Source organism: Plectropomus leopardus, chromosome 7 (assembly GCF_026936395.1).
Source record: "Plectropomus leopardus strain MGB_pleo_1.0 chromosome 7, ASM2693639v1, whole genome shotgun sequence".
Lineage (NCBI taxonomy): Eukaryota > Metazoa > Chordata > Actinopteri > Perciformes > Serranidae > Plectropomus > Plectropomus leopardus.
Genome location: NC_142182.1, coordinates 28,726,954 through 28,743,156, shown reverse-complemented (window position 1 = coordinate 28,743,156; position 16,203 = coordinate 28,726,954). Strand labels below are relative to the sequence as shown.

The 16,203-nt window shown below is 38.9% G+C and overlaps 1 protein-coding gene and 2 long non-coding RNA genes across 3 annotated transcripts in view; 1 reads left to right on the top strand and 2 right to left on the bottom strand.

The window, feature by feature from the left end:
• Window positions 1-8,254, bottom strand: part of LOC148189215 (uncharacterized) — a 40,693-nt gene extending 32,439 nt beyond the window's left edge. Inside the window, exon 1 of the long non-coding RNA XR_015777051.1 lies at window positions 8,122-8,254. This is a non-coding gene — a long non-coding RNA (uncharacterized LOC148189215). The remainder of the gene's footprint in view (window positions 1-8,121) is intronic.
• Window positions 2,850-4,457, top strand: LOC121950110 (galanin receptor 2a). The gene has a single exon (XM_042496027.2). It carries the CDS (start codon window positions 2,850-2,852, stop codon window positions 3,771-3,773), a length of 924 nt encoding a protein of 307 aa, XP_042351961.2. The 3' UTR covers window positions 3,774-4,457.
• Window positions 8,255-11,005: 2,751 nt separating the features above from the next.
• LOC148189214 (uncharacterized) overlaps window positions 11,006-16,203 on the bottom strand; it is a 30,987-nt gene continuing 25,789 nt past the window's right edge. Inside the window, exon 3 of the long non-coding RNA XR_015776893.1 lies at window positions 11,006-14,522. This is a non-coding gene — a long non-coding RNA (uncharacterized LOC148189214). The remainder of the gene's footprint in view (window positions 14,523-16,203) is intronic.

The following is a 16,203-nucleotide window of genomic DNA, read 5'->3' as shown; positions in this document are numbered from 1 at the left end:
TGCTCTGGCACAGAAATAAACAAAAAAATTAAATTAGAAAAGCAGCAAATCCTCACATTTGAGAATCTGGAACCAGCAGCGGTTTGTCATTTTTGCTTGAAAAGTAATTAAAAAAACTGACTTTAAAATAGGTTATCAAAATTGTTGAAAGCTTCCTGACAAATGACAAATGGGCTTGCACTCGTACAGCATCTCTCTAGTCTTCCAACCACTCAAAGCACTTTATGCCACAATCACCCATTCACACACACATACATACAGGCTACTATACATGGTGCCACCTGCTCACATTCACACGCACTCACACATTGATAACACAGCCATCGGGAGCAATTTGCGGGTCACTATCCTGCCAAGAGATAATTTGACAGACAGACTGGAAGAGTCTGTAATCAAACCACCAATCTTTAGATTAGTGGATGACACAGCTGCCCTAAATGACTAATCGATTAGTCAACTAATTATTTCAGCTTTAATTTCCATAAAACTCAATGAATGATACATGGTAATCAAAAACTATGGTTGCAAAGCAGACTTATCTGCCGCAAGGCCAGTTAGCCATTTTATCTCTAAAATCTGAAGGTGATGAGGAGTAAACCTATATACACTACCTGCCTCTGAATGAAGGATCAGTGGCTATACATGGAAAAGGGTAGATAAAGGTCAACAGTGTAATGTAACGATCACAGGCCTGAGCTCAAACTGCTGCAATTATCTGTCTTTGAGCAAATCATTAAATGCCTTTTAGTTTTTGAGGTGCTGCTGTTTATATTAACCATGAACTTTACCCTTGCTATATAGACGGAGAGTAAAGAAATATAAAGTGCAACATCTGGGTCAAAACGAGTTAAAAAAATGTACTGTGAAAAGGTGATAATCATTACTGTTTTTGTTGACTTTTAGGCACAGACAGAACACAGTGAAGCTGTTAATGTCCTACTTGAAAACGTGGCATTTTTAACAGCCGCTGACAGAACGGCACAGACACTGGTAATGGAGGGGTTAGCAAATGCATCAGCATCAGCTATATCCTGTGCTAAGAGCAGCAGTGTACACCAAAGGCCATTAGCTGACACAGAGTCATAAACGCTGTGGAAAGCCTGATAAAGCCGCCGTCAGGAGCCTGCAGCTCACACCAAAGAAATCAATCAAACAATGGAGAGAGACATTAATATCTCCATAGAAGGGGAGGAACAGACAACATAATCAATGGACTGGTCTCTTTTTCTTTGGAGAGGGCTGAATTCTAAATTTAATTCATACAGTATGAATGAAGTCCCCATAACAGAGAGGCTTTAACAGGTCGGGAAAGGTCAGTAAAAGTTCCTACAAACAGCAACACAGCCTAAGTCAATGACATATTTCTTTACTCCCCAAAAGACCAACATGCTTGACAAAGCTTCCCAATGTCAAGTGTAGCGGTTATCAAAAATTAAAGTAACTTCAAAAAACTGAAGAAACATCCTCTCACAACTAAAACACAAAACAGGACTGTATAATGCATCATTGTTCCCTGAGCAGCTGGTCTGAGGCCGTTTCTCTTTAAAACAAATCAACCAGAATCAATTTGACCCAAGTGATGTTTGCCTTTCTTCCTTCCACATTCAGCTATCACACTTTGTAATGAGTCCTGAGAGGCTGCCACCTCTCCCTCTGTCAGTCCAGTTTAACAGGATGGACACCAGTAAAATAGACGTTAACATCGTGATGATAGCTCACTCGCAAACATGAACTTGAAGACGCTGCTTTGATGAACAACGATGGTGAGTGCATCTATATGATGGAGAACTGTCACATCTGATATCATTTTAAACCGCAGCGATCTCCGATCAGACAAACACCTGCTACAGATTATTACTCTACCAGTTCAAATATGCAGCAGTTAAGAGTCAAAATGTTACTAAAAAAGTATCTCAGCAGATAAACATACTGCTGTTCTTATGTTAAAACCTTGAACTTTATATTTTGGTGATATTACATCATCTGTATGTTTTGGTGACGTTGTGATACATACAGTATATTTTATACCACTATAGGTCAATAACAGTGGTGGAAGAAGTATTGAGAGCTTTTACTAAAGTGAAAATAAAGGCTGAGCTAATTTTAATTACTTTATATATTGTTGAGTAGCCCATAAATTTTCCCAAATATCAATAAGGCCTTATCTAAATCGATAGAAATGTATCATAACAGATAATAATGTGTCATAATTTATTTCTTGTTATATGTTTTGTATTATCCATCTGAATCTGCCAAGTAAATTACTCAACACATGTAGTGCAGTAAAAGTACAATATTTCCATTTGAACTGTGGTGAAGAAGAGAAATAAATTTGCTTTAAATAGAAATTGTCGGGTAAAGTGAAATTATCTCAAAATTGTACTCAAGTATAATACTTGAGTATATGTACTAAGTTACTTTCCACCAGTGGTCTGCAAAAGCATTTCAGATGCTCTTTGATTAACTAAACTTTCCTCTTTGAATAACATAAATAGGGCTGCAAATAACTTACATTATCTATTACTCTGCCAACTACTACTTGTTTCTCCAAACGATTTCTTTGTCTACATAATATCAGAAAAAAGTAAAATGCCCAGTGTTTTTTTAGCAACGTATTTAAATGTCTTGTTTTCATTAAGCAACGGTCAAAACCCACCAAATATTATGTTTAAAGTTGTATATGAAAAAGAAAAGCATCAAGTCCCTAAAAGCTAGAACCAGCAAGAGTTGGTAATTCTTGCTGGTTAAGTGACAATTAAAAGGTTATAAAAAAAACAGTCACTTATAATTTTTGTCTATCAATTATTTCTGAACATAAATGATTAATGAATGATATTTTTTAAGGTGATATGGCTGTCCCCAATACCTATGTACTGATCTTCGCCTGTACCTGTGGAGTGATCCTGGGCATTGGGCTGTGTGCCAACCTGCTCGTCTTTTCTCTGTTTGCGAAGTACAACACGCTACGTAAGAACCGCCTCGACATCCTCCTACTCAGCATGACCCTGGCCGACTTCCTCACCCTCCTGCTCATCCCCTTTACCTTGCACTCCTCTGTCAGCCACTCGTGGCCGCTGGGTGACATCTCCTGCAAGGTCTACCAGTTCCTGCTGGCCTTCAGCTTGGCGGCCAGCACCTACTCGCTGTGCGCCGTGTCCGTGACCCGCGCCATGATCATCACCAATCCATACCAGCCACCCACCATGGACCTGGTCATCCTCATGTTTGTCCTAGTTTGGGCCCTCAGCTTCTTCATCAGTCTGCCACTGCGTATGTTTGCCACAAAAGAGAGCCTCGGCCCAAGCCTGGCTAACTTCACTTTCTGCCTTCCAACCATTCATGAGCACCACTACCAAGTGGTCCTGAGCCAGTTTGTACTTTACTATTTTGTTCCAATGCTAGTCATCGCTTTCAACTATGTCCGGCTGGCTCTTTTTCTCCACAAGAGCCCTGTAATGTCAGTGTCCAGTGCCAGGAACACCCGCCGTGCCTCTGTCATGGTGTTCTTGGCTGCAGGTACCTTCTCAGTGTGCTGGCTTCCTGGTTATGTCCTGGAGCTGTGTCTGTACCTGGGGCTGTATCGCCAAGGACAGGCTTGGGAGATGTTTTACTTCATCTGTACTGTGCTGCAGTACCTTCACCCATGTATCAACCCTGTGCTCTATGTGCTGCTGTCAAAGCGCTACCGCCACAGGAGGGCAGCCTGGCTCTTCAGCTGCAACAGAAACAGAGTGCAGCCGCAGGTCATCAGCGTCACCACAGACAGCTTGTAAATACAGCTGATTAAGCAATCAGTTACAGGGACACTTTTTTATATTAACCTTTAATACAAATCAAATGTTTTTGTGAACGATAAGATGGATGTTTTGGTGACTACACCCAGAATTCCCCTCTACACTTGATGCATACATGTACAAGTAAGAAGACAGGAAAAAAATAATAGTGTAGCAATAATCTTTTTTTTTCAGGCCTGTCTGCAATAACATTTTCTCAAGATATTCACTGCAAAAAGCAGCAGTAATTGTCAGATTACATCAGATCTTTTTGTGCCAGAATCTAATCATTTTTAGGGAAAATATAATTATCCCATTACTACTACCAAGTCTTACTGCTTTGATTGTCTTTGCTGCACCAAATGTTTCTGTCCCTAAGCTTTTCTCATTTTGTCCACATCTCTTTTGTTTGACATGCTAGTAAAGATTTTATTTAGTATTTGGAGGCCTCTAATGTACCAGTTTTGTCACAGAATTATTTCTTTCATTTCCACACCACCATTACAAAATTATTTTTTAAGAAATGTTTTTAGTCTTATGAGACAATTTCTTATTAACTTAATCTTTGTTATTTTAAATTTTTAAAACTGTAAAAAGTGTCTCAAATGACAAAAATCACAAATGCATGAGAATGTCCTTGTTCTAGCAAGAAACTAAGACTTTTTAACTTTTTTTTTCACAATGGCAGGAATACAACATTTTAAAAGATAGTGATACTGGATTTGTTTTCTAGGCTTTTCTTTTTCCTTTGTGCTATGTTTATATTTAGGAAGTATATGAGTTTCAGGTGTCTTCATTTCACATGAGTTTGATTATGTTGCTCTCTTCATAAGTGCCACCAAGGCAACATCCTTGACATTTACTCTACAGGATAGGATAGCAGGTCTATCTGACATTGTGCTACTGTAATAAAGACCTGGCTCTACTGACAAATTCCTACTCTAGAGAAAAGTTGGTCTCCATTTCCTCACTTCTATTTCATGCCAGTAGTACATTTGCAAACATAGTGTTGCAGTGTTCCATCATATTTGGAAATCCAAACAATCTGAGCAAAAAATAAAAAAAAAATACAACTACTCATATCACAAATAAACTTTTACTGGGTGGTTATTTTTCCAAGCAGCAACAAATCATTCAGTAGGTTTTGTTACCTTGGCAGAGGACGGTCATTAAATATGAGCTATATGATCCCGTGGTATTACACTACATAACTAGTAATAAAAAACCGTGGGGTACACTGCAGCCTCTCCGTCTCCATACTATTTAATAGAGCTGTCAAAAGTGACATTTCAACTGCTGAGAGGCCAAAATCTGATGCTGGACAGAATGACAAGATACTGATTTCTAAAGGTCCAGAAACACAAAACCGACGTCAAAGAATTAGTGGCGACAAAGGCCGTCTGTTGTGTCACCTCATGCCGCCTGTGTCTTGGCCAAAAAGTTGCACATGAACACGCTGCAAAGATTACAGCCAATGGCCAACTAGCACGGATGCTCTGCACCTGCATGAGAGGAAATAACTCTCTATACCAGCAGGCAGAGGTAGCCTGTATTCATTATTCAAAAAGGGACACCGGAAAAGCAACAGAACGGATTCGAGGCATCAGTTAGCCAATTAGTGAATTAACAACATAATGTTGAAAGAACAAGTGAGATTTACCGTGAACAATTACAAACCGTTTCTGCAAAAGAGCTCCATGGCTAGGAAAATAATCTTATGTGATGTAACACGTATGTTTAGATCTAATGCCCTCTTGACTTTGTCTGTTTACTTTCCTCACATCTGTTTTTAAATCTCGTGCATGAAGCTGAACATCCAATCAGACTGATTTCTCTCAACAGCAGGCTCCACTGCTTCTGATGCCGATTCAACATGCTGAATCAGCTAAAAAAACAGGCAACAAGGGCCGAGTATAAAATAGCACACCGCATAAAATAGGGCATCAGATGCTCACCAATGGCTCGGCATTGACCAGCAGCCAACCTTCTGCTTTGTGTGTCAGGGTCATAATAGTATGATCACAATTGTGTCAGTGTATTATTGCAAATTTTATACATTTAATTTGCATTGCTCAATATCCACTACAAAAGCGAATGCTGAATTGGTCTTTTGTAGTGTGATTATAAATCTGCCTGGACTGGACAGGAGCTACAGTTACACTGTTTCTGGACTGTGCTCTTGAAAAGATGCATGAGGGTTATTGCTTTTTTTTTACTTATATTATTTTTCACTGCAGTTACAAATCTTTAGATTAATTTTTTTTTTTGCAATCACAGGTTGTTAAGGCTACACCCGGCATGACATAACACCATCAAATCAGATACAGGGTAAATCATTGCATGCTTATTACACAATCAAACATTAGGGAAAAAAAACACAAATGGAGGGCACATTTTCAACACTAAGTGTTTTAGGGATGACTGCTTCTTTAGAAATTAGCTTAATCTCCCAGGAGCTGTTGCATGTCCCCCGGGTGGATCAACAGTAACACCATCAGCTTCAGCATGCCATTCTTTGCTCACTAGCAGCGCGCACACACACACACACACACACACACACACACACACACACACACACAATCAGATCAAAGCACACACCTGACTTCCCACTTCTCTCTCAGGCAGTGATAGGCCTAAAAGTTGGAGTGGGAGATGAGTAAGCAGAGGGCCATGCGGCAGGTGTTGTAATACAGAAAGCAAAAGGATTGAGAAAGGGAATAACAAGTCCGGCTGAGTGCAGTAATTGGAGACAACCTGCCCCTCCCTCTGTCAGTTCGCCCCCTGACTTTTGGCCTTCTCTTTAGCGTACAGCAAGGGCAGCTGGCCTGACTTGTACAGACCGTCATCTGTGGACCATCAGTGTGTCGGATATGGTGAAGCAATAAAAAACACGTGCTCAGATGCTTCAAGTACATCTACTGAACATACTTCAGAGTGATGAGACGCTCTGCAATCTCTTAACATATCAAGATTATCCAAAAACAATAAAAGCAAATATTAATCTCATACTGCTGAAAATAGCTCTGTGCAGTGCATCATTGCAATATGTTTGTTCCACTGTTTTTTTATTTGGGCTGTCCAGTGTTAATTAGCAGTTTATTACTAACAGACTATTCATTGAATTTTACAAATGTTTTTGGTCAGATTTTACTGTTCATGCTCTACTGACATTACCCAGCTACTATTAGTATATGTGCTAAAATCTTTGTAACATCATCAGAAAAATTGTGAGAAATGTGTTTTTATCCTTACAATTTTATTTTCCTAAAATAAGTGAAATAGCGGAAATTTAAAGTAATGTAGTGATTTTGAAAAATGTAAAGCTCCATTAATAGCGCTCTCTTCCAGGTGCACATACAGGGCACTAAAATGGTGCCTTAGCTCGTATGCCATACAGTAGCAGCTGTGAACACCATGCCATTTCAGAGATGCATTTAACTATTTCTAAATCTATCTACTTACATATGAGTGTGTATATTCACAGATGTACATGGATGTTTCAGTGTGAGTGTCTGGATGTATACTGTATGGATATAGATGTTCTTGAGTTATGGACAATGTCTGTCTAACACTAACACAAGGCATAACACTAAATGTTAACGGAGGTGTAACGGGACGAAAAATACAATTTCTGTGCTATTATATTTTAGACCACTTATTTAGCTATGATGTGGCGTGGAAAAAATTAGGCCACCAGATTTTCTCAACTGTAAGATAATCAAATTTTTGTTTGAATCAAAATGCAATTTTCATGAAATACATGATAATCTCATCTCTTATCCAATTTCTTATATACTGCATATAAAGTACTGATCTGCAGTAAATGTATTAGCCTATAATGACACAAACACTAATTGACAGAATACTTTGAAAAGCATGTTCAAATGTATCAATGTATGATTGAAATATATGACACGCAACATAGCCTTTACAAGAATTATTCTAACTAAAGCTAATAATTCATCAAACCATTTCCAATCTTGGGACAATAAAGACATTAAAACCAAGCCAAGAATGAAAACATTCAAACAAGTCAAGTTACTTGTAGATCTACTCCCCCTCTGCGCAAATTAAAAACAATAATAAAACACACACTGGGGAATTGGTGACAACTGATAACGTGAAAAAATGAATACTAAATTTCCCCAACACCTTGGCAAGCCCTGCCTATGATGCTGAGTCTGTGTACACAATGACAAACTCTCAAAGGGACACACATTACATTTGACTAATTAAAAGCAATATGACCACATCAGCAAGACAACGTCATGTTAATACGGAACATAAATGATGTCAGTGAGCAAAGCCAGAGAGAGCAAAGACAGTAGAGGGGAGGGGGTTGCCCTACCAAAAGAAGACAGCTGTCCCAATGATGGTGGCCACTTGATAACTTCAGGCTTCCCACTGGGCTGGAGGTTTTCCACCACAGTCGACACACTGACACCAACTCTCACGTCCGCTAACTTCATCCTCTTTTCGCAGGTCCTGTTTGGAAGTAACAACATTAGGCCTATTTTCAACCCCCAGGCAGTCGTTTTTGTAGCAGTATTTCCTAAAGTACTGTCTTAGCGCTCACAGTTAGCAATCTAAGTCGACGTTAGCAAGCTGCTAACTGATGGAAAAGTAGCTATTTCAGTTTACGTGCTAACATTAGTTAGCTTGCAGTAGCTTCTTAAATGTTACGCTGCAGTACCTTTAGCTTGACATGAGTTCACCATAAATGGTGTAGTAATGTTACATTTCTCTCTTGAATATGACGGTATGCAAACATGTCACCTTCTCCTCCTCCTCCTTCTTCTTCTGTCGTCTAATGACGGTGCTACCTTCACCTGTTGATTTAAATTGATTAGTTTCTACTGTTTAAGTGCAATACCATCGTTCACCACATCGAAACCCACGGGGGCGCTGTTTCACACAATTAAAAACCGGCATAGATACAAACTGATACAAATAATAGTAAATTAGTCACTTTTAGCTCCATGTTTTGGCTCTTCAGTCTGTCAAAAAACTCAAGCTAGTTTAAGTAGCCTAATGTATTTTTCTGGAGGCTGGTGGAGGCAAATCCAGACTAAGAGGTAAGTTAGTATTGGAAAATATTCATCAGGCAGCCAGAAATATGAATTTAATGATATGCTCATTGTGCTATGTATCTGCTGAGGGTCCGAGCTAAAAGAAGGCATAGTCTGATAACAGGTTAGCCCTGACAGCTAAGCCACTGCTATAATATGTGTGTCAAATTTCCAGAGGTGGGAGTAAGTCACACATGTGCAAGTCACAAGCAAGTCTCAAGTCTTCACCTTCATGTCTCAAACAAGTCCCAAGTTGCTGTGGTGAGAATCAAGTAAATCATGTTGAGTCCCTGCCATAAGTCAAACAGGACAAGTCAAGTGCTCAGGTCAATCAAGTCACAAGGTTACTCTGAAAACACACATTCACTTCTCTGTGGGTTTTTCAGTGATGGATGAAGTCAGATATTGTGGTAGTCATTTAATGGGACTTTTTTGACTGTGACTAAAAACAGTCAAGTCCTTTCAAGTTGTCTGTCTCAAGTCAAGTCTCAAGTCATGACTATCAGGTCAAGTCAAGTTGTGTCTTTGATCAATGATAGTCAAGCAAGTCTCAAATCCTGAAGTTTGTGACTTAATAATAATAATAATAATAATAATAAGAAGAAGAATAACTTTATTTATATAGCACATTTAAAAGTAGTTGTTTACAAAGTGCTTTGACAGGCAAAGACTGTCTGAAGTCTGACTAGAGTCAAGTCATGTGACTCAAGTCCTCCATCTCTGCAAATTTCTGCCTCCTATTGACTGAATATTGCTAGATAAAACCTAAAACTAAAAATGAATTGGTCATTTCAGTATATTCCAGATAGCTCCAAAATCCTAATGAGTTTATCTGCATGAAGGAAGCACCATTTAACTAGAAGAAATGCAAAATGCTTATAGATTTTATTTTGTTAAACTAGACAATTGTTTTCTCTCTTAAAGGTCCAGTGTTTAAGATTTATGGGGATCCAATGGAAAAAAATAAACAGAATATGTGGAAATCACATTTGAAAAAAGTATGTATTATTAACTAAAACAAGGAATCACTGTATTTTTGTTACCTTAGAATGAGCTGTTTATATCGGTGCATCCCGTTCGCACAGGGCGGCCGGAAACTTCCACTGGAATTCTCCCTGAAGTCAGATTTGCGAAAGTTGGAGGAATATCATCAACCCAAACCTCAAAATCCAAGATGGCTGCTCTGTGCATCAACAGTAGTGAAAGCTGAGGTAATACACTGTTCATTAGCACTTCTGTCTTGTTAGTGTCTCATTAAAACAGTAATACATACAGTTCTGTCCAGCTTCTACGTATAAACATATTGCCACAGTGTTTGTAAAACTGCAAAATGCAGTATTATGCTCTGTTATTAACTGGTATTAATAACAGGTAATAACGGCCAACCTGGCCAGAACTGGTATTGCTAACAGCCCCTTGGTTTTATGACTTGTACTGGAGTGAAGTCAACTTCTTAGCTCCAACCTCCGATTTCCGAGGTAAATGGAACGTAGTATATGACCGTATGGACGTGTCCTCTTTCATGGCATCCATCATGTTGTTTGAAGTGGACAAACCAAACACTGACTATAGATAGGACCATTCACATACACAAGAGACGTTTCAATTGGTTGCAATCTGCAACATGACCACTAGATGCCACTAAATCCTACACATTAGACCTGTAAGACTACAGTAGGAATCTAAATGATTTCATCTGCATGAATGACGCACAAATTAAACTTAATAAAATGCAAAATAAATACTTTATTTGGTTTGATAATTATTTTCTCTCTCTTTCTTTAAGTCCTTAATTACACCACTGTCACCATCAGTTGAGCTGGACTCTCATGTTATGGTAATGTACAGTAATTTCTGAAACATAATTAACAATACTACTAAATCTATATTGGTCTACATATATACAGTGTTTTTCTTTTCAAATTATCCTGTTACAACAACATCATACAGCAACATCCATTAACAAATGCATGTAAGACCAATCTACAGCATAGGCTAACTAAATTTTGTGAATTCCTAGGAGACCACATTCTTGACACACTCTTCGAGTTAAGCAACGCACATAGCTGACAGAAAATAGTTGTGGCTACACACTGTAAGATCAGAGAGCTCTTGCCATGAGCTAATCATTCCATGTGCCATATAGGCAAGTGTTGAAGGAGTGTTGCCTGTTTATTTATAGGAGTCTCTAAGGTTCCACGGCAGAGGGTTGCTCTTTGAGCTGGATTCAATTACAGCTCTGGTGAAAGCTGAAAATACAGCATCTATACAGACACAAACATGAGTATAAATTCTTAATATGAATCTATGGGCCCAATTTATTGTTCTGTATATACAGTGTTTGAAGCAAAGAGATGTACGGGTTGTAAATGCAATATTAAACACTATAGGGCTATGGCTGCATTTCCATTATTCAGGTAGCCTTTTTTATTTTCTTTGTATGCTGACTAAAATGCTGACTGAACTTATGGAAGAGAGCTGTTGCATGAAATTAGGTTGTAGATGTTGAAAGGAAATAGCAACCGTGATTGCAACAGCACCCTCCATAATCAGTTCAACTCAGCATGTGCTGTCATCATCCCAAAACCTGTTAACAGTGGCTGCACAGGGAACCCACAAGCCCTCTGTGCTCAAAAACAAAGAGTAGATTTTGAAGTCAAATACACAAGGGGAACGAAACAACAAAAAGAAATAAATAAGTCCTCAGCAATTGAGAATAAATGAACTAAAACGATATAAAGTTATGGAAAAAGCCCTCGTGCATTGAATTGGCCTTGCGTGGGATCACAAGGGCGTAATGAAAGATGTATTGATGAGCAGGCGTAAGGTTAGATAATTTCCAGGAAGCTATGGGTTGAGAAATGCTGTCAGACATGTGGCAACAACTTGCAGTCCAGATGGTCAGCACCAGCCTCGCCCTGACCTAATATCACAGTTCAGCGGTCTGTTTACGTAGTAGAGCTCACTGAAACATGTACGGACATGGCAGGTGAGGTACAAAAAAAGAAAATGTTTGAATTAACGCTGAGTAAACCTCTGAGCTTCTGAACAAGTGAGGCCTTGTAAGTGCCAGTGTAAATATGGTTCTTCCTACGAAGAAAATAATCAGAAAAAGGAAAACCTGCACTTACTCAAATGGAATTATTTGTACAGGCAGAATGTTTTTTGGATGATTTGGCTGTAGAGGCTTCAGCAGCTTGCCAAAAAAATAAACCCGTCAGGATGTATAGAAGAGTATGGAAATCCATTTCATCTATATGTAGAAGTGGAGTTACTGTGTGTGACAGCAATGGCATAAACATGTCAGCAGAAATCAACCTTCTTAGTTGGGCTAAAAGTACTAACATCATGAGGGAGCTTTGGTCTTAATAGGTTTTAATCTATCAGGGAAAAACGCATTGTTATTGTGACCAATGGTGGAGTAGGACATGATTTTATGAAAGGTTCATTATCATGTTTTTAAGGATGGCGTAAATTTAAAAATTGACAAATTAAAGCAGAGTGGGTAACTATATTTGTTTATCTTTTTGGTGATAATGCCCTACAAAGGCAAAAGACCTTAAATCACCAGAGTGTAGAACTGAAGAAAAAAAGAGTTTAAAGTTGTTTTGGTGTTCAGCTAAATGAACTGTAGGCATAATATTGGAAATGTGGTAATTTTTTGTTTTTTTTAAATGAAAGTATTTGTCCACATAACAATCATGAGATCAAATTTGAACTTTGTCCCTTATTTGGAAGTTGAAGTAGCATACTTTACATTATAGATTTAAGATCATTTTTATCTGTAGTCCCCCCCAAAAAGAGACAACACAACAACAATACAAATAAAAACATACGACAACATTATTAAAAAATTAACACAAACATAACACAACAAAACATCACATCATTGAGTTGTCTGCAAAATAACAAGGGGTCCTGCCGAGGCAAAAGGTATTAACTTCCATTTTAAATTATCTATTCTCCACTTCATATAATCTGAATAATGATAAATCAATCGGTTTGTAGGATTTTGTTTTTAAAAGCCACCGAACTTTGATTGTCTTTTAATGGTAGATAAACAGTTCACAACTTAAGGACCAATTTGGGTAAACTAATATTTGTATTAAATCAAAACAAAATCTTCAAATATTATTTTCTTAACCCTCAAAATTGCAAGTTGCAACACCAGTAACTTAATGTGTGGGTACACAAAGCACTCTAAGTGCAACAAAAAAAGCCAGTGAAGCTGAAGTGAAGTGAAGTTGTGGATTTTGCCTTAGTTTCTCTAGAATTTTTTCTTAAGTCAAACAGAACCTATATTTTTCAAAAAATAGCAACATAGGAGATAGGGGATATTTGTCAGAGGAATGTGACGAAGAGCTAAAGGAGTTGACCTGGTCTCCAAAGTCCCCAGATCTTAATCCAAACAAGCATCCCTGGGATGTGTTGGTACCTCAGAGCCAAGTCCGGTCCACAGTAGGGTCTTGGTCCAGACATTTGCTCTGACCTGTCACACCTCTGCTGGTGTCCTGTGGTGTCAGGGTGTTGGCGGTGGATACTTTTAGTCCTGTGGGTTGCGAGTTTGGGTACCAGTACGTCCCATAGATGCACAATGAGATTGGGATCTGAGGAATTTGGAGGCCAGGTTGATGCTTTGAGCTCACATTCCTTGAATGATTCCTGAACATTTTTTGCACTGTGGCATGGTGCATTGTCCTGTCACTGCCATCCGGGAGTGCCATTGCAATGAAGGGTCTGCAATGGTGTTTGGGTGGGTGGTGCATGCCAACATGAATGCCAGGACCCAAGGTTCCCCAGCAGAACATAGCACTGTAACTAGATGACCAGTGTTATTCTCTTCACCTGTCAGTGGTTTTAATGTTGTGGCCGACCGTTGTAACTCTGATTACTGTCATGACCTAGTCATTGAAGTGCTGACCCAAAGCAGCATGCGGGAGAACAGATTTGGGTAGCAACTAATGATTATTTCACTGATAAATTTAGCTGTATTCTTTCATAAATCATTTAGTCTAGAGTGGTATAAAATGTCAGAAAGTTGTAAAAAATGTCCAACATAACTTCCCCAGAGCTCCACGGTGATGTTTTCAAATATCTTGTTTTGTCCAAAACCCAAATCTATTCCATTTGCAATTATTTAAAACAACAAAAAAGCAGCAAATCCTGACATTTGAGAAGGTGAAAACCAGGAAATGTTTGACATGTTTGCCTGATAAATCATACTAAAGGCTAAGAGGCAATCAAAATTGTTTCAAGTTGAATTCTGGTTAGGGCTCAGCACTGTGAGAATGAAGAGGGCTCACACACATAAAGTGATACAGAGAGAAGTCAACAGGAACTCAGTCAGCCTGGTGGATGTGCAACCAAATGCCAAGAGAGTAAAGTCTGAGAGTGGAATTATATAAACATAAAGTTAGCAATAAAGATTAAACTTTGAGACCTTTGAAGTCATCCTTGATTAATAACCCATGTGTGTTTCTCCTGTGAACTGATCCCCCTGCAGTTGCCCCCAGCCTGGATTTTGGACGACACTGTCTACTAAAAAAGGGAAAGGCTCGATCAAGGAGTGAAACGATAATCCGAAGTAGGCGTGGGATGGGATATGCAGAGGTAATTCCAAAGAACCCTGCCCTCCGGATCTGAGGTATCCAGTTTCATATCTCGCTGCATGGCCCGTTACCTATCAGCAAAAACATGAACATCAACTTCAGATGACAGCAGGCTAAAATTGGTGGATATCAAAACCCAGGAACTGGCAAGGAGGTTGGCTGGGGTATCCATTTTCTAGAGTGGAAGCCCTTGGTTCAGACACCTCAGGGTGAGGAGGCTGTGCGCTCCACTCACTTGCAGAGCGAGTAATGGGGATGGCATAAACACAGCTTAGGCTCTATTAGGCAAAAACTTTCACACTATTAATTAGATGCAGCTGCACACGCTCCTCACGTCTCAGCCATATGCACCGGCTGTTGAGTGAAGACAAAAGTGTACACCGTAATCCATATGAAGTTCACTCTGCACACGTTAAAGATTTATAGATGTATTAATTGTCACTGTGTTATTGAGTCAGCAGGGCCGTTTTCACATTCTCATACAGCGACAGCAAAACGTAAATCTTTAAAGGAGCAAATCTAACCCAGCAGCTATGGTGTTGGTAGTTTGCAGGTCCAAAGACCCTCTATAGGACTATACTGATTAACTGGCCAAGGCTGATTTATTGGCCTTTAGTAGTTTATTGCAGTTATATCATAACAGAATATGTCAGCTGATAAACTGCAGCACAGAAATTTCACAAAAAAATGCTTGATGTACAGTATTTTAGACAGTGTCACAATTACAGTATATTCACAGTTTGTTTATTAGGGTGCGCTGTAAAATGTCACGTTATGTTACCATATTGAAGATCGCAAAAAAAAAAAAAAAGTGAGGACACTTCTAACTAGAATTACCGCCTCTCATTTGTATGCCTCTGCGAATCAGAGTTGCGGTTACAGTCTACATACATGTCAGCACAGAGGATCTATACAATCAGCACAGTTTCAAGGTGGGCACCCAAGATTACTGTCACCAATTCAGTGTCTGACCAAATGTCTCCCCGCATGTTCCTGATTTATGGTGTTGAGTAATGGCCAGAAAAATGTTTCTGCAAAACATTATGATGTCACAGTGAAGCTGACCTTTGATCTTTTGGATATAAAACACCATCACTTCATCATTTCATTAGATCCTATCGGACATTTGTGTAAAACTGGTCATAATTAGCATATGAATTCTTGAGTTATGGTCAAAAATGTTTTTTGTAGGGCACAGTGACCTTGACCTTTGATCACAAAACTCTAATCAGTTCAGCGTTGAGTCCAAGTGACCGTTTGTGCCAAATTTGAAAAAAAAAAAAACCCACCTCAAAACAGGACATTTGAGGACATCGCTTTGGGAAACACTGAACGATATTTTTCATTGATTTATAAACCAAACAACTACCCATAAAGCAGTCAACAGATTGATATCAATCAATAATAACAATAATTAGCCATTTGAATTCCTGACAAATCAAAACACTTTATCACAGTGATGCAAAAATCATGTAAAATTTGATTTAGCTATGAAACACTTGTGCAGTTATTTGCAACATGCGCGTGCACACACACACACACACACACACACACACACACACACACACACTCGCGAGCCCACAGTTATAATACATTGAGAGATATTTAAGTGACAGTTCTAGACAGGTTTATGTCATCTCATGGCATCAGGGTGCAAACTACTGGGAAGGCAGGGGGAGCTTGGCTCCTCTTAATAAGACACGAGCTCCCCTTAAAACATGATTTGTGAAATGCGGTGGGCTCTATATTCTA